At 54.7% G+C, this 18,905-nt stretch overlaps 1 protein-coding gene across 4 annotated transcripts in view; it reads left to right on the forward strand.

The window, feature by feature from the left end:
- Positions 1-18,227, forward strand: part of PPP2R2C (protein phosphatase 2 regulatory subunit Bgamma) — a 242,700-nt gene extending 224,473 nt beyond the window's left edge. For all 4 annotated transcript variants that reach the window (XM_055245412.1, XM_055245414.2, XM_055245415.1 and 1 more), the window contains 3 exons: positions 5,401-5,570; positions 9,506-9,597; positions 15,218-18,227. In XM_055245412.1, coding sequence (XP_055101387.1) covers positions 5,401-5,570; positions 9,506-9,597; positions 15,218-15,509 — 554 coding nt within the window. In that variant the 3' untranslated portion in view covers positions 15,510-18,227. The remainder of the gene's footprint in view (positions 1-5,400; positions 5,571-9,505; positions 9,598-15,217) is intronic.
- The last annotated feature ends 678 nt before the right edge of the window (positions 18,228-18,905 follow it).

The following is an 18,905-nucleotide window of genomic DNA, read 5'->3' on the forward strand; positions in this document are numbered from 1 at the left end:
GCCCCAGGGAGCTCACAGCCCCATGAGGGGACCCTGCCCTCCTGCCAGTGCCACAGAAGAAGGTACCCAGCGGCTTAGGGGCAGCAGAGGGTAAGCACAGGATTTCTTTAGAGAGCATCTGAACAATATGCACAGAAAGCAGGGTGTGAGCCTGGGGTTCTGGAGGATATATAGGAATTGGTAAAAAAGACCAGCTAAAAATGGGAAAGGGATCTCGGAGAGAAAATGATGTGAAAAATAACTCTAGGAATCCCTCCTTAGTTTTATTAAGCAGCTACTGCAAGCCCCACACTGGGCCAGCGCCTCCAGGCATGACCTCTGAAAATCCCATCATGCTCCTTCTCCAGATGAGGGAAGCTGGGCTCAGAGAGGACCAGGGGCTTGCCTGAGGTCACACAGAGCACGATCCACTCTGCTGTCTGCCCAGCACATGGCGAGGCAGGGGCTAGGGGAGGCAGGGGGAGATGCCTAGGGCTCAACATTGAGGAGATGCTCACCCCCAGAGCCTTGAGTGGATGCAGTGCCCTAGGGGCCCAGCAGGAAGGGGGCTGGAGTGTGCGGCAGAGGCGGACTCGCGTGTGTGAGGCGGCAGCAGCAGGCTGGTTGGGACCCATTGAGAAGGAGCTGGTCAGCTACAGGTAGGAGCCTAAACCTTGATCCTGTGGGCACTGGGGAGCCAAGGAAGGCTTTAAGCGAAGGAGGTGCCGTCGGTTGTGTGTGAGGCTGGAAAGGAAGGCGGGCACCCGCTCTCAGGCTTCACCTCCCGTTCCCTTTGATTCACAGGTCCTTCAGGGCCGCCCCACACCTTGGTTGGGCTCCCCAGCTCCCCTCCACCTTGGCCTGAGCTGGGGATGGGGGTGGGGAGGGCTCTTTGTGGCCACAGCACCATGCAACACCCAGGGAGGAGGGGGATGTGGTTGTCAGGGGACCGGCTGGAGCCATGAGAGCTCTAATTACGCAAAATCATTAAAAAGAAACAGGATGGAGATTTCAGCTGATTGAGAGCTCTCCAACTTTTAAATAATTAGGGCATGGAGGAGTGGGTGGAGATGGGACTGGGCCCATCACAAGTGACGGGGGCTCTGAGACATTTTTTTTAAACCCATGGCAGGAATAATTACTGTGAAATGTCCTTAGCGATTCAGTCAATTAGAGGGGAGACCCCTTATCTCTTGTTAGTGCTCCGAAGGAGGTGCAGCGGTGTGTGTGCGTGTGTGTGTGCGTGTGTGTGTGTGTGTTTGCGTGTGCACTTGGGGGCAGGGATTGATATGGAATAGTAGATTCCACTATCTTTTGGAAAAAATCTATTGTGTCAAAAATTTCATAGAAATGTCTAAAAAGAAAAAGAGGAACTTTTAGTAATGGTTTTTCAGGCTTATTAATATCCCTTCCGATCTATCGTTTGCATTTCTGTTCCTTGTGTCCTTAAAAGCCCTCAGAAATGCCCGAGTACAGCCAGCAGTGGGGCGACAAGGGCCAGCGCCATTTGGCTTTCTGTTTCCTCCTATCGATTCAATTGTCCTCTCAGCCTTTGATCTTTGTGGTTTTTCCTCCTGGAGGCTGGTAGGAGACTTGGTCACTCGCTCTGCCCTGTGACACCCAGCGCCGGTGCACCCTGTGATTCTGGCTGCATCCACCTGCAAGTCATGCTGGGAACCTAGACCAGCCCTCGAGGTTTGGGGGAGTCTGGTTTGAGAGACCCCTGAGCAGGCGAGGGGGTACTAAGGCCACTCCTGAATTCAGCCTGCGAGAGGCCGCCCTGGCTCAGTTTTGGACTCACCTCTAAGTGGCAGAAAGCCTAGTTCAGGCCAGACAGGGTTCCCGCCACTCACCTGGGCAGGTGCCGGGGACCACCAGGTCCCGCTGAGATTCTGTTCCTTGTTTCCATCCATTTAGCCACCAGGGGTCCCTCTTCTCTCAAGCCCTCTCCCTGCTTCTCCCAAATATGAGGTCTCTACCCAATGCTAATTGAAAGGCAGCACAACATAACCCCTTTAAGGAATCAAGCGTTCAAAGTGATTTTCTTTACTGTAGGCATCAGAGAGAAAAAGGAACTGTGGTTGATCCTTCTTTGGCTTAACAAAGAAAAACTACAAATATATATATATATATATATCTACAGAAACAAAGATGCCAATTTAATTATTATTATAGGGGCACAAAACATTATCATGTGAGATGACCAATTAGAACTCAGAGGTTTCAGAAGCTCAAGGTGACTCCCAGGGAGATTTTACTACCCCTACCCCACCCATCCTTCTCCGCAGGCAGGGAGGGGTTGGAGGGCTAGCAGGAGGGAGGGAGGGAGGGAAGGAGGAAGAGAGGGAGGGAGGGAGGGAAGGAGGGAAGGAGGGAGGGAGGGAAGGAGGAAGAGAGGGAGGGAGGGAGGACGAGAGGGAGGGAGGGAGGGAGGGAGGGAGGGAGGGAAGGAGGGAGGGAGGGAGGAAGAGAGGGAAGGAGGGAGGGAAGTAGGTAGGGCTGCAGCACTCATCACACAGTGGGCTTACTCCATACAGGATCTTTGCTGCCTGCGGCCCTGCCTGTACCCAGGGTGGTGCCAGACCTGGCTTCAGCCCCCTCCTCCCACCCATTCCTGAAAAGCGCCCTTGGCTCCTGTTGTAGGGAGGAGCAAGGCCAGGGCTCAGGGAGGTGAAGGCATTCAGGGCCACACGAGGGGCTCAGGGATTCAGACCCTGGCAGCCTGTTCTCTCCCAGCTCCCTCTGCAAGCAGCCTCACCCTTCCTTCCCATGGTGCTGGTTTTCTTTCTGGTCCTCCCTTCAATGTGCCCTTACGGAAAGAGGAAAGCTTGGGCCACTGAGAAGGGCATCCCTGTGAATGACAGAGGGAGATTGAGCTCAGGAGGCAGGTCTGGGGACCGTGGGCATGTGGAGGGGTGGGTTGGGCTCCTGGAAAGGGAGGCGCCTACTGTCAGTTTTGAGTTTTGTTAAACACCTGCCAGCCCGACAGCATTCTAATTCCAAAATATGGCACCACGTATTAGTGGATAAACTAGGCTCCCTCCCGCCTTCCCGGTCTTGACGCCAGGACTGGAAGGAGCGACCACCTGCCCTCAGGATACCCAGTGTGGTGCCGCGGCTTCGAGGGCAGAGGTGTGGGGTTGAAGGCTGCCACTGCTTACCAGAGGCCGTGGAGAGGCTAAGGACGGAGATATAGCTCTCCTGAGCTTCAGGGGTCTGCTTCAGAGACAGGTGTTTGGAGGCCTTGCTCTCAAGAGAGGTGGGGGGGACCTTCCTCTCACCTGCCTGCTCTGATTTGGGGGGATACCAGAGGCATGAACATAAACGTGGGAACCTCTTCCTGCCCTGTAAGCAGCCTCCCTCCCCCTCCCCTCCCCTCCCCTCCCCTCCCCTCCCCTCCCCTCCCCTCACCTCCCTGCACACAGTGGCCTGGGATCAGGGTGGTGACACCTTGGCTCTGCAGCCATGGCCCACTGGGTGCTAGAACTTCCTTCCTCCATGGGGAGGGGACTTTAGCCTCCTCCCTGTCCCTCCCTACCTCCTTAACCCAGACTTCGTCCTCCCTGTCTCTGAACCCTCAGTGGCACCCATTTCCCTAATGGTGACTTCCTCACCCCTCGCCGTGGCCTGTGAGATCCTGTGTGGGTGGCCCCTTGCGTCCCTCTTCCCCCTGCTCACTCCTTTCTCTGCCTGCATGGCCCTTGGCGTCTCCCTGCCTCAGGGCCTTTGCGTGTGGCGTCCCTTCTGCCCAGCGCACCCCTCTCCAGGCATCGCCACCAATCTCTCCCCAGCTTCACTCAGACCTTGGTCGAACAGCACCTCCCATGGAGGCCCTGTCCACCTAAACTACCAGCCCCCAGCGCCTGTCTCCCCGCTGGCTCTTCCTCCCCAGCGCTTGCTGCTCCCTGGCAGTGCAGGGCGCCACTTAGTTTTATTGTCTGTATCTGCAAGGAGAATGTTGGCTGCACGGGAACGGTGGCTTTATGCTGGTCACTGCATCATCCCAGGACCTGGCACAGAGTAGGTTCTGTTTGCATTGGTTGATTGAGTGAGTGAGTAAATGAATGAATGAATGAATGAATGAGTCCATCAGGGCATCCAGTGGACCCTGCAGAGGGGAGCTGGACAGGAGTTGTATTTCTGGAGAGGCAGTGGCCAGGTACAGCATCCACCTTGGACAAGAGGGAGAATGGGGTGCTGCCATTTCCCATGAGGGGATAAGGGGCTGGGACAGACCTGGGAGGCAGGACATGAGCCCTTGTGGCTGAGAGGGCCAGCAGGGAGGGGCCTCTCAGGAGTCTGAGGGCGCTGTGATCAGCTCTGCTTCCCTGTTTGAGGGGTAGAGACCAGAACAGGCCAGCAGGCAAGGCTGCCACTCAGCCGGTTTCCATGGGGACAGCTGGACAGGTTGTCATACGTTTAGGTCTTTCCAGATTGGCTGGTGGATGGCTGTCAACCCCATCACCCCATCCTCTTCCCATGGCTCCCTGGGTCTCTCTGTGGCCCAGGTCCTAGGGAGTTAGTGCCTGGCTCAACAGGGGTCCTAGTCCCCACACTACTTCAGCCCCAGGGTCACTGCTACCAGTGAGACAGATACCAGCAGAAACGAGCTTAGAGACCTTGTCCCACTTTGGGAACCTCTGCAGCTCAGGAAGGCCAAGTTATGGGGGCAGTGGGGAGGGGACACTGTCTGGGGAGTCCTCATTGCCCACTCTGTCCCAGTCTATAATTGTCCAGGGTGGGCAGCAAACTGTTGCCTTTAGGGACCAGATAAGCAACTTCCTGTGCAGAGCAGGTGCTCCAAGAAAAAAGGAGATGGTCAGTGGGTGGCACATAGGAGACTGTACCACCTCTGTGGCAGTCAGATTTGATTTTCTTACAAACACCATGGCAACGAAACAAAACCTGCCTGTGAGCAGGGCTCAGCCATGCCTGCCCAGGACACCATGAACAGAGATAACTACCAGCCCAAGGTCCCAGGGCCAGTTAGTGCCAGAACCACAAGCAGTGCCCAGCCCGGTGGAGGACATCGTCCAGCACATTCAAGAATGTCAGGACACCTTTGCAATCTGGCATTCAGCATCACCAGTAGGGGGCAGTAGAGGGCAGCACATCAAGTATAGCTCTGGCTTCAAATCCCGACTCTACCATCTTCTTCCAGCACTGACTCCCCAGGCATGGGTTTTAGCCAGCTGCTCCTCCGTTTTCTTGGCTATGAATGGGGATAGTAATGGCTATTTCTACGCAGCACAGAATCTTACCAGGCTCGTTCCCTGGTAAGTGTTTAGTTCTAGGTTTGAGGAATGAATGAATGACTGAATAAACAGAGCGTGGGCCCAGGTGCAAAACAGAGTCATCTGTCGTGCCAAGCCCATGGGCAGGAGCAGTCCAGTGACGGCCATTGCTTCTCTGTCTCCACAGTCTTTGAAGAGCCTGAGGACCCCAGTAACCGCTCCTTCTTCTCGGAAATCATCTCCTCCGTGTCCGACGTGAAGTTCAGCCACAGTGGCCGCTACATGCTCACCCGGGACTACCTTACAGTCAAGGTCTGGGACCTGAACATGGAGGCAAGACCCATAGAGACCTACCAGGTGGGCACCACAGCAGGAGACCCCCAATCCTGGGTCTTTTTTCCCTATGCTGAGATCCCCATGGAGGGGGCCTTCCTAGCCAGGCGTGGCTTTCATATGCTCAATATGTAGGTGAAGACATGGAGGCTGAGGAAATCCAGCAGCTCATCGCCACATGTAGCTTGGCAGAGGGCTGGAGCGCTCAGGCTTGCCTCACAGGCAGCTTCGGATGTCCCTGAACAAGGCCTGCGGTCCAGGGCCCAGGGGCCTCAATTCCAGGGAGGAGAGAGATGTGGGAACAGAGATGAACATCAGGCTGGGCCCCAATGGAGCGTGCAGACGATAGCTTCCCTCCCCACTTCCCGGGAGCCTGCATTGGAGCTGTACCATTAAAGTGGGTTAAGCGTTGCCCTCCCAGGGTGCATCCGTAAGCAGTGCACGCAGAGGGGAACTGAGCACCTGTTTCCTTTCCAGATCCTCAGCACAGGCCTGTAAGCCCAGAGTACAGGTGAAGCCCAGGCCCTTCTTGTACAGTATTATTTATTATCTTGCTATTATCATCCATTCAGATATGTTAGGGGGTAGACAACAAAACTCATGTGATGTTAAAATAAAATGTGGACTTGAAAGAAATGTGGGATGGCTTCAAAGCTGGTTCCAGTTAGGTGGGGAGATCAGGGAGGCTTGTTGGAGGAGGTGGCATTTGTGCTGGGCCTTGAAGGATGAGTAAGATCTGGCCGTGCAAACATGGGTGGGAAAACACCCCACCAGAAACCCCAGCTGGTTCCTCACCGTGTCATTCCTCACACACGGGGTGCCACGTGCTTGACATCTGTCACCTCCCTTACTGCCTGGTGACAAGGAGCCATCATCCTATTTGGTGGAAAGGGAAGCCGGGCGGCACAGGCCCCGCTGGGAACAGGTGCAGAGCTCAGAGGATGGGCTGCTCTGATCTGACCTGGGCCCCAGAGGAACAGCACATGCTCCTGGAAGCCACACACCCACAAGGACCGCTATGGGGACCGCCCGTTTGTCAGCCACATGTGTTTACTTGAGTTCTTGCGACTGCCCCAGCTCCTCCATCAGGCCCCCTCCGCACACTGCACACCCCAGGCAGGACTCAGCCCTCCTCTGTCGCTGTGGGAATGGCAGAGACCCCAGACTAGGAGAGGGACAGGATAAGCCCGGCTCAAGCCTGCAGGAGCGACTCTCTGGCTCCCTCTGGAGGCAGCTCCGGGAAATGAACATTTCCAACCCCATCCGGCCCGTTGTCCGGTCACTTACCTCCATCCCTGTGGTCAACGAAGGCCCATGAACCCCTGAAAGTACGTGGAATGTGTTCTATGGGCATTTTCAGGGGGAAGGGGACACAGCTTTCTGAAATTGTCATGAAGGACCCCACGAAGGAGGGGAATGACTGTTCTGGAGCGTGAGGCCCTAAGCTGGGCACGTGGCATCTGGCCCAGCTGACCTATTGATGCTAAAATAATAGCAATAACTACATAAAAGCAGCACAACAACCAACATTTTTTGGCTTATGATGTGCTAGAAATTGTGTGTAGCAGGACTGCGTTTGGCTGGTGTGCAGAGCTTAACAAATCGGGGCTGTTTTTCTCCCACCACAGGGAGTCTGGAGAGGGCAGTCCAGGAAGATGGGGGGGCTCCATGACTCCGGCAGCGCCACAGTGGTTCCTTCTGTGATCCAGTCTGCCATCATTTGGGCGTTGGTTTTCCACCCTCACATGTGGTACCTCATGGTGGCAAAGTGGCTGCCATACCTCCGAGCACTTTGCCTACATTCCAGGAAGGAAATAGGAAATGCGCTAGATCTCACCCCGGGGTCTGTGGTGTGTTTCACTGTGATTGTAAAATTTTCCCCAGAATGCTTCTCAGAAGACTTCTTACACCTCATTGTCTAGAATGGGTCCCTGGCAGCCACCACAGTGGCTGGGAAAATTAATAGTTTAACAGCCTCTGTGATTGAAGAAGGCAAGGGTGAAGGGGCTGGGGACGGTTGTTGAATGAGCCACGCTGAGGTAAGTCCGTAGTATACTTTGCCTCATCTAAGCCTCCCAGCTGTCCTGGGAGGTGGGGCCGGTATTCTCCCCAACCCATTTTATTGGAAGGCAATGGAGTTAAATGGCAAATCTGTGACAGAGCCAGCAAGCAGCGGACCTTAGATTGACTATTCAGTCTTTCTCCAGAGCTCTTCCTCACCCTGCCACTAGAGGGCAGGAGATGCTTAGTGCACGGGAGAGAGATCAGCATGCGCATTTGGACACGTGCATCACCAAGGCTGCTGGGACTAAGGAGGACACACAAAAATGCAGAGCCGGGGGTGGGACATGAACACTAAAACCTGCTGCCATTCATCCCCCTTGATTTTAGTTGTTACACATACTGAGCCAGTACCCTGTGCCCAGCACAGTGCTAGACCCTGGGCCCAGAGATAAGGAAGAACCTTGGCCTCACCCTCAAGGGTCCCAAACAGACAGGAACACAGTGACCCTCAGCATGGGGGGGCTGCAGCCCAGGGGCCCAAGGGGAAGGCAAGGGTCACCAGGAGGACACGGGGGCTGGAGAGGGATGAGCAGGGCCCCAGGTGGGAGTCAGTTAGCCTGGTCTAACCATCCTGTCTGCAGTGAATAGCAGGCCCCTCCACCCAATCCTGCTTCCCCTAGTGCCACTCTGTTTTCCTGTGTAGCCCTTACCACCATATTAGTCAGATGGCTCAGAGAAACAGAACCAACAGGATGGGGATAGAGACTGAGAAAGAGAGGGAGATTTGAAGGAATGAGCTTACGTGGCATGTTCTAAATCTGCAGAGCAGGCCGGCAGGCTGGTGACCCAGGGGAGAGTGACTGTGCGAGCCCACAGGCATCTGTTGGCAGAATCCCCCAGTACTCAGGGAGGTCTGTCTTTGTTCTATCAGGGCCTTCGACTGATTGGACGAGGCCCCCCACATGACGGAGGGCAGCCTGCTTTACTCAGTATATCAGCTTAAATGTTAACCTCCCCTACAAAATGTCTTCACAGAAACACCAAGTATCTGGGTACCAAGCTGACACACGAAATTGACGTTCACACCACCCTTCACATTTTCTCACATTTTCTGTGTTCACTGGAGTTGTTAATTTCAACTCCTGGGAGTTGAAACCAGGCTCCATGGCACCCAGTTACCTCCCCTTCCCCACCCAGAGGGCAGAGCTTATGCCCTGTTGTCCTGGCAGCTCCAGCCCCAGCAGAGGGCTGGCACTCATGAGGCCCTCCAGGTATAGGGCTTGTAGGACCTGCTGCAGTCAGGTGGATGCGGGTCATGAGGTGTCACCATCTCCCCTGTGGGGTACAGGAATCCTGGGGAAGGGTCCTGGTCAGCCTCTTAGAGGCTGTGTGACCCTGTGAGCTTCAGTGCCTCGTGCTGTGGATGGATGAGAAACCTGTGTGGGTTCCCTCTTCCCCTTTCTTGATGGCCGCCACCCTGTGTTCTCAGTGATCATTACCCTCAAAAGGCCTGCCCTGCACTTAATCCCAGAACCACTGTGAGGTTCGCCCTCTCATCACTTTAAGTTTGAAGAAACTGAGGCTCAGAGAGGTGAAGTCACTTGTCCAAGATCACACACCTGGGAGGGCAGACCTAGGATCTGGACCCCAGGCAGTCCTGGCCCCTGTGCTGTGGGTGTTCTGTTTGTCACAGTGGACTCTGTGCCCTGGTGCTGTTCCCGTCTCGGGCCACAGCTCGGAGGTCAGCCATGTGCCCAGTCGTGGGCCTCCCGATGAGATGAGCAGGGCTGTGCCGGGCTGTGTCAGAGCATTCAGACGCCCGATGAGATGAGCAGGGCTGTGTCGGGCTGTGTCAGGTCATGTAGACCCTCGCTGCTCTTTGCAACCCTTCTTGTGGAGGGGCCAGGACGGTCAGGGCTCCCCGTCCACTCACCTCTCATCCCTTCTCCCACCAGGTCCACGACTACCTTCGGAGCAAGCTCTGTTCCCTGTATGAGAATGACTGCATTTTCGACAAGTTTGAATGTGCCTGGAACGGGAGCGACAGGTAAGCCCTGACCTCAGCCCGCACCTCACCTCACCGTAGGGAGGGTTTCTCCCCTGCAGGGGTCTGGGCTGGGATCCCGGTGACCCACAGCATGGGGCTACTCAGCCTCAATGGGTCCAGGTGTCTGGGTGAAGCCCACGATCTCCAGAGCAGGTCCAACTCTCAGCGCTCAGATTCAAGGGGCGGGACATGAAACTTTCTTCATCTTCTGTCACTGAACCTCACAGCCACGTTGGTGCCTGCCCTATGGGCAGTAGTGGGAACATATTTCGTTAATTCAGGGTCCCCAGTGATGTGCTCCCCTCTCCCAGCTTGTCGGGGGGGAGGGCTGTAGTCCAGCACCTGGTCACCATCATCCACCCACACCTGCATGCCCTGAGACAGCCCTGCGCCCCTGTGGCTTTGACCATCGGTCTACTCACCCCTCCTCCCATCACCACTGCTGTCTCCCTCTCTTCCTGGTGACACCCCACTCAGGTCCGCTGAAGCTCGGGGGCTCCTCGGAGCTCCTGCACCCTCCAGGGCTTGTCACAATCCACAGGTCTAGCCGTCTCTCAACCCCACCTGCCTGGAAAGTGGCCCCCCAGTGCCAGAAGTGAGTTCCTGTGTCTCCCTAGCCTGGGCTCAGCCCAGGACAGGCATGGACAAGGGGGCCGTGGCAGGGGCCCCTCACCTGACCTCTGTGTCTCTTCTCTGGGATTATTCCTCCATTCTGGAGGTGGGAAAATCCCTCTTCTGCCCTCCCAAATCACATCAGCTTTGTGCTTAGGGTCCTGCCGGGTGTAAGATTCTGAAATGGACAAGCCTACTCTCTATCTGTGCGTTTCGAGCTCAGAAGCTGAGAGGTGGCCTCTCAGTGTCTCCTACAGCTGCTTCCTCAAGGAGAAGATGCCTCCTAGTCCAGCTGCCCAGATCCAGAAGTGGGTCTCCAGGTGACAGACAGTGCGGAGATAAAGACCACATTGGCTGCTAGATCAGAATACCACCTGTCAGGAGCCCATGTACTGTCACCTCCTCCCCACAGTCCTGTCCAGTGTGGTGGGCAAGGAGGGTGGAGTGAGAGCCAGCAGCCCTGACTCAGGTGTCAACTGGTAGGGGGGTGTCCACCCTGTGGATGGCATCAGTCACATGACAGGTCTGGGCTCTCCCAGACCTCTGAGGGTGGCCGGCACTATGGTGGTCATGTGAGAGCTGCCGCGCTATGACTCCCTGTGGCTCTGGGCACAGGGCTGGGACCATCAGGGTTGGTGTGTGGGATAAGGGGAGGGCTGGACATGGCAAGGACAGGACCAGGAGGGAGCCCCCTGGAAGCAGGGCTGGATCCAAGTGGGGGGCCAAGCCACTGTGTCCAGGGAAGGAGATTTCTGAGAGAGCTGCCAACATCCTGGAGCTCCCCCAGCCCCCAGGGGTCTCCGAGCAGAGCCTGAGCTCAGGCGAGGGGCCGGCATGGTGATCACGGGGGGCCACTAAAGGATGCTTAGAAAACCAGGATGGAGGCCTGGCCTGGGGCTGGGCTGGCACAGCTGGGTCAGCAGGACACAGGACCTTCTCTCTAGGCCCTGCCCCCAGATAGATCCCAGACACCCCCAGCAGACAGGGCTCCTCCCATGCTCCTGAGCTGCAGGCCCTGACACATTTGGGGTTCCCTGGTGCCGTGGGTCCCAAGAGGGTCTATCCAAATCGGACGAGAGGGACCTGCAGCTGTAAAAAGCTGATTTCAGCTTTTATGTGCGTTTTGCGGGGTAGGTCCCCGCTGGCTGCGACCCACTGCCCGTCCTTCCTTCAAGCTGCCACCAGGGGGCACCCGCAGCCAGGTGATGCCTGCTCCCAGGACTGGAGAAGCCACTAAGCTCCCCCAGGCTGACAGTGGTGTCCAGGCCTGGGCTCTCCTGTCCTGCCTCCCACCCGCCACTTCCTGCGTGCATTTTACACGCCAGCCATGCCCTGTCCTAGTGGTCCCCCACCCGCCTCACTGTCTCTCGCTCCACACCTGGCTCTGCTCTGCCCGGCTGGAACCTCTGTCCTTGTTTGCCTCCCGCAATGGGTGGGGTGCCCTGGGGGGCTACTATGACTCAACTTGTTCTGAGCCCTTCACTGGGGACCTCAGGTGTGTCCAGTGGCTGTGGATGTTTCTAGAAGGCATAGAGATGTGCCACCTCCCACTTCACTTTGAGCACTGTTCTGAGAACAACATGCCCCATGGTCAGGGGTCCCGAGATAAACAGACCCTAGGTCCTGCCTTCCAGGGGCTGAGAGGCTCAGGAGACAAGCAAGGATTCTCCCCAGGTTCCCACATCCTTGCAGACCAAAGCAGACTCAAATCCTCACGGGCTCCCCGTTGCTGCCCTCGTATTCCTGGTGACCCCCTCTGACAGTTGGCCCGGCCCACAGAGTGCCGCTGCTGCCGCACGCACAGTGGCTGCCCGATGGCCCCTGCCGTAGGGCTTCCTAGCACCGGCAGAACGCGGATGGGCAGCGCGCTGTGGAGCGGCAGCAGCTCTCCTGCTGGACTCTCTCAGTTTCTGGCCCACATTCTACCCCTCTCCACTGTGTGCTTGAGGAAGCCCCTACGTCAGCTCAGCTGGAAAGTGGTTCTAGGAAACTGTGGCTTTCGTGGCCACTTTGGGGATGAGACCATGTGTGATGCCTTCAGCAAGATCCCAGTTCGTATGGGCAGGGGTGCCGCAGTGATCCTGCGTGGACTATCCTATTGGCAGGCCTGCCCTTCCCCTGGTTACCCACCTGGAGGAGTCCCTCAGACCCTCCCACAACGGGCTTCAACGCCCCCTCCTCCATGAAGTTCTCCTTGATTTGTCCTGCCTGGGGGGAGGGATTTGTGCCAGCCGAGCGTGCTCGGGTGCAGGAGTCAAACACACCTACACTTGCTCTGAGAAGTCCCGGGCAAGGCTCCCCCAGGGGCTCATGCTGTATCCCTAGGGCTGTTTTTTTCTTTCCGGCCGTTTTCTTCTCTCCATGCTTCCCCACCTCGGCACCTCACTGCTTCTTCTTACACACTGGCCTCTTCCTCTCCCTCTTCTGAGATGACCCCCAAATCATTCCCCTTTCCATTATCCTCAGCCAGCCAACCCCTCCCAGGGACTGTGTAAAACTCTTATGGAAGGATCTGATTGGCTCTGTGTGGGTCACTTGCCCACTTTTTGAACCAATCAGCATGGACAGGAATATCACATGCCCCAGTTGGCCAGGCCAGGGGGCAGGGAGAGCACTGTGATTGACAGCTAAAAGGGTAGGGAGTGCAGTGGCGCGATCTCAGCTCACTGCAACCTCTGCCTCCTGGAGTCAAGCACTTCTCCTGCCTCAGCCTCCCAAGTACCTGGGATTACAGGCGCCGCGGGTGGCAGGGGCAGGAGCCTTTCTTTCCCCAAAGGAAAGAGGAGCGGAGCACTGGGGCTGAAAGCAGCCGGCATTGTGGTCCCACATGCAGATGAGGCTAGGAGAGGTGAAGCAGCTCACCTGCCCTTTTCCCTGTTAAGGGAACCTTCTGGAATTTAAGAAACCTGCATGAATGTGAGGAATGACTCTCATGGTGCTGGGGCCTGGTGCTGTAGGATGAGAGGGGCCTCTCCCTCTCCCCCAGAGCACGTGTCAGCTGAATTCCACACCCGAACAGGGGGAGGATCAGGAACTGTGTGGGTTGCAAATGACTTTAATTATGTCGCTCTCCTTCCACTAAATGGATCAGAAGAGCCAGCATTGTGTGAAATCACCCAGGTTCATTCTGTGAACTGTTCCCTGAAGAACAAAGGGGGCTGCCTCCGCACTGTGTCGGCGCGGGGAGTGTGGCCTCCCCCAGTCAGCCTGTGGCGCCTGGGCAGGGCCCTTCTGTGGGACTGGTGCACCTGGCCCCCCTCGCATGTCGCTCCCCTTGTCCCAGGCTCTGAGTCACATATAAAGCGGGTGCGGCTTTGGTCACATGGACAATTAGGATCGAGGAGTACCTGGTAAATAACAAGAGGCAAAGTGCCTCAAGCCCAGCACAGTGCGGGGTGTTCAGCCTACGTCCCCTGATTCACACTCACCAGGGGCTGCGTTCCCTTGCTGACCCCAGTTTTTATAGAAAATTAAGATAGTGCGCTTGTCAGGGTAGGGCAGAGCTGGGATCCGGACCCAGGTGGACCCTTCTGACCACAGTGCCTGAGCTCACGTGTGAGCTTTTGTCCTCTGTGCATAAGCCCTGGAGACCCAGGGATCCGCCTGGTTCTGTCACAGAGCAGTGTCACCCTCAGGAAGCCCAGCTCAGCTTCCAAAAGGAAACAGGATTTCTTCTCTGAAGAGCCTTCAGCAGAACAACTTCTTTATGGTCGCTTTTCGGAACACCCTCTTCCTCCCCAGTTACCTTGCACCCCACAGCTGCTCCAGGGCCCTGCAGAGGCCAAACCCCAAAACCCTCCCTCTGGGCGCAGGCCCACAGAGCTGTGCTTTCTCTCCTGCCTCTTACTATGTGGATGAACTTATCCTTCCTCCCACCGGCAGGAACCCCTTCTCCTTAGGAGCAGGGAGAGCAGAGAAATGGTGTGGAATTCTCTTTAGCAGGACGGTGAGGGCAGTGAGCCCCTGCACATCAGCACTGCTCGCTCCGCCCCTCATGGCAATGCATGTTTGTTTATTCGCCCAACTCCTCGGGACAGGCGGGCCCCTGGAGGGAAGCAGGGCCTGGTGGTTTTCTGTCCCAGATGCTTCCGTGTCTACCTCCTGCTGTGGTCGCACAGTCCGTTTGGAAGGCCAGAGCTTTCTCTCCTGGACTAACAGAAATTACAGGAGGGTATTTTCTTTTCTTTTTTTTTCGAGACGGAGTTTTGCTTTTATTGCCCAGGCTGGAGTGCAGTGGCGCGATCTTGGCTCACTACAACCTCGCCTCCTGGATTCAAGCAACTCTCCTGCCTCAGCCTCCTGAGTAGCTGGGATTACAGGTGCCCACCACCATGTCCGGCTAATTTTTGTATTTTTAGTAGAGACACGGTTTCATCATGTTGGCCAGGCTGGTCTCAAACTCCTGACCTCAGGTGATCTGCCTGCCTTGGCCTCCCAAAGTGCTGGGATTACAGGTGTGAGCCACCACGCCTGGCCAGGAGGGTATTTTCATGATGATTGGGGCAGAGCATAAAAAGGATCTTAGCTCCTGGCCCCAAAGTCTGCGTGTTGGTGGCCGCTGACATGTGAGGGGGTATAAGAGACCCCAAGAGACAGGGGAATAGAGGCAGTTATGCGTTCCCTTTCTAGGGAGTGATGGCTCTGTAGGCTGTGGGATTGCTTTCTTTTTCATTTGTTGTTTTGAGACAGAGTTTGACTCTGTCACCCAGGCTAGACTGCAGTGGTAAATCACAGCTCACTGCAGTCTCTACCTCCCCAGGCTCAGGTGATCCTCCTGCCTCAACCTCCCAAATAGCTGGGACTACGGTCATTTTTAATTTTTTTTTTTTGTAGAGGTGGAGTCTCGCTGTGTTGTCCAGGCTGGTCTTGAACTCCTAGGCTGAAGCGATCTTCCCACCGGGGCCTCTGAAAGTCCTGGGATTGTAGGCATGAGCCCCCACACCTGGGCTTATTTCTTGAGAAGAGGCTTGTGTTTCTCCTCACCTGACGCCTCTCCTTCTCCCACCAGTGTCATCATGACCGGGGCCTACAACAACTTCTTCCGCATGTTCGACCGGAACACCAAGCGGGACGTGACCCTGGAGGCCTCGAGGGAAAGCAGCAAGCCCCGGGCTGTGCTCAAGCCACGGCGCGTGTGCGTGGGGGGCAAGCGCCGGCGTGATGACATCAGTGTGGACAGCTTGGACTTCACCAAGAAGATCCTGCACACGGCCTGGCACCCGGCTGAGAACATCATTGCCATCGCCGCCACCAACAACCTGTACATCTTCCAGGACAAGGTAAACTCTGACATGCACTAGGTATGTGCAGATCCCGGCCCCTGCCACCCAGCCTCATGCAAGTCATCCCCGACATGACCTTCACGACCGCAATGCAAGGAGGGGAAGAAAGTCACAGCACTGACGAGGACAGCTGCAGAGGTGGCAGTGTGTGGACACAGGAAGCTTGGGCCCCCATCCCTGCCCCAGCTTCCCTGGGCCAGAATTGTGTTTGGCAGTAATTGTCTGTTTAAAAAAATAAAAAGGAAAGGAAGCGTTCACCGCCACAAATCATAAAATGGACATGACTGTGGAGTCTTACAGTTCAGGGTTCTTTCATTCACGTCCCTTCCCGTCTGGGTCTGCGGTCTTTACCACATCAATAGGACTTTTTATGCGTCCGGGTTAATATTTCACTCCAGTGCGTCCTGTTGCGGGGGCCGGAGCTGATGGGAGCTGCTTCTCCCCCATGCCTCACTGGTCCCAGATCAGGGTTCCAGCGACAGATGATGAATCTCAAACGAGCCGGCCAGGGGTTCTTTTGGTTATAAATGGGGCAATTCGCCCTGTCTCAGAGCTGATGATCTCGCCTTTGTTTTTTGGATGGTGAATTCATGCTGAGAATTTGCAGATGCAAGCTCCTCTCCTAGGTCTTCTGAACGTCTTGAAACATCCCAGGTCCCAGGTCTGGTGCAGTTTCCCGAGAGGAATGGAGTGGGGTTTGTCTTCTGTGTGCCTGTGTCTTCATCTGATTCACCTGCCATTTGCTGAGCTTCTGCTGTGTGCCGGGCATGGTGCTCAGCCCTAAAGGCAGTTGACTTACCCCCTGCAGCCCTCCCTGCAGCCTCACCCTTCAGCATTCACTGGGCACCTTCCCGGAGCGGACACTGACTCCCATGCACGATTTTTTGGAATCTTCCTCCTGACTGTGAGGTGGGTGTTCATTCATTTCCTCCATAAACACCAACTTCTTGAAGCGTGCCAGGCTCTGGGCTGGATGCTGGGGATAAGCGGGAACCCTTAGGATCCCCTCTGTCCACGAGAAGAAACTGAGGCTCTGAGCAGATGCACAGGTCACCCATGGCAGGTGCCATGCAGTGGTGTCAGGAACCCATCCGGGTCTTCGCACAAGGTTCTCTCCAGTCCATCTCGTGGGTGGCTCGTGTTAAAGCGACATTCGAATGGAAGGTTTGGAAAGGAATGCCTCTTTGTCTTGTGAAGTAGGCCATGGGAGACTTGGAGATGACAAGGGTCGGGAGAACTGAGATGCAGTATGGAAGATGGAGAAGACCCCCCGGAGCTCCTCGCTCTGCTTGGTGGCTTCAGGAGTGTGGCCCTCCCCAGGGCTCCACTTCACCCTGGGCTTGCACCCTCCTTGAGCCAATGCACTGAACTGCCTTTGAAAGGAAATTGCATGTTCTGACCATTTTAGGATACCTTTACTTTAAGGACCACACAGTCCCAGAGGACACGTCCCTCGGGAACTCTGCCCCTCTGACAATGAGGGCCACAGAGACGGTGGTGTTTCCATGGCAGATGCTCCTGTTCTGGTGATACCAAACCTGCCCACCCCTCTGAGTCATCTTTGCTCATGGACTCGCGGCAGAACCACGTAGTTTGGCATTTTGATTCAGAAAGCGGGGAGCAGAGACCCAGCCAAATCCAACCTTTTTTTTTTGGTTCTGTTTTGTTTTTTACAAGATATAACCCAGGAAACAGACGCAGCTGAGGTTATTCTCAGTGGATTACAGTATACTTTTGTGTGTGTAAAAGCACAAAGTGCATGTGTACTCACTTCTGGCCATATAACATTTACACAGGGAAATGGATCATTGATTTTTTTTTAATCAACGTGAATGAAGAATGTTTGTTTATATATCACTATAAAATCCAGTTGACCTGGACAGTATTATATGTACATATCTATTCTAATTAAATTTAACAATCAAAGGATTGGATTACATTTTTCCCCCTTGTAAAGAGGTTCGAGAATGTGGTCAATTGTATAGATAGCGTGTTAAAGCCAAAACCCAGCTCTGAGGGCCTTACCCATTACTTGGATATTTGCTACGATCCATCTCCCTTTGTGAGTCAAATGTTAAGAGAAGAAACTTGTATTTGCAGCTAGAGGTTACTGTCACAACGTAGATCTAACATTTACCATCTTCAAAGTACGAATCTTACATGTTCTTCAAAAGGAGGTCTTAATACGGTTCCTAGTTCCTTACTTCTGTTTTAAACTTTGGGTACCAAACCAAAAAGGAGAAAAAAAGAAAGGAACAGATCTTCTTTGAAGAAAAGTGTGTCTCTGGATCCCTGGAAAATAATGATGTCCAAAGCAAATTGTGAAGATAAAATGTGTGTTAAGGAAAGGTGTCGGGGGGAGGGACAAAACCAGAAACGGTGGAAGGACCAGCGTAATAGTCACAGACTTGCATCCTGGCTCTGCTTACATTTCCTGGTATTCTCGAATGTACGGGCGTTCACATAGTCATTGTGAAGTTGTTGGAGTTTCTTTGGTTTTGTTTTTAATTTAGCTCTTCTCTGAGGACGAAGCTCTTGGTGGTGGTGGTGGTGGTGGGGGTGGTGGTGTGGGATACATGGTGGTCAAGTTGTCAGCTCTCATCAGTTTGGACTCTGTAACTCATAGGTGCATTCTTTTTTTCTTTGGTGTCTCACAAATTACCCAATTGTTGAATAAAACTATAAATATGTTAATACCAGCTTTTTCCAATAAAATAACAAATGTTACATCAAAAACGAGGCCCAGAATGCTGTTTGTTTTTAGTGAGTCCAACCTCATGGAGGTGGAGCCCATCAGGAGGCAATACAGTCGGTGGGGATGCCCATGGGCTTTGCACTGGGAAGCTGGATTCGCGTCAAGGGTTTGCTTCCTCTAGCTCCTAATGCAGCTCTTAACTTTCCCTAGCTCTGAATTCATCACTGAGGAAATGGAGCTAATAAGACTGCCTATCTTGTAGGTTTGTGGTGGGAGAGGAAGGGCAAGATTAACTTGGATAGTGCAAAACACAGTGCTTGGCACATGACACTCCGTAATGATAGTTGTCTTGTTTTGTCTTGCAGCAGGTGTGCATGGCCCATCATCATCTCCACACACACTCACACTCTCCATGAGAATATGATACAGATGAGGAAACTGATTCAAAGAGGTTAAAGAATTAGCTCACAATCACACAGGTAGCATATAACTCCTCATCCAGTGCTCCCCCACAGACATGCCTGAGGGTCCCAGAGAATGGAAGCCTGGGGGGAGAGAAACCACAGGGTACCTGGATTCTGCAGGAAGCCAGAGAGGCCCCGCCCCACCTGCCACAAAGGCTGAGCTAAACAGGGTAAGTAGGTAAGTGCCCCACGCATGCCTGGGTTTCCCTGCACTCTGCCTGGAGCCAGGCCCTGCCTCTGGCTTTCAAGAGGGAA

This window comes from Symphalangus syndactylus, chromosome 16 (assembly GCF_028878055.3).
Source record: "Symphalangus syndactylus isolate Jambi chromosome 16, NHGRI_mSymSyn1-v2.1_pri, whole genome shotgun sequence".
In the NCBI taxonomy this organism is placed as follows: domain Eukaryota; kingdom Metazoa; phylum Chordata; class Mammalia; order Primates; family Hylobatidae; genus Symphalangus; species Symphalangus syndactylus.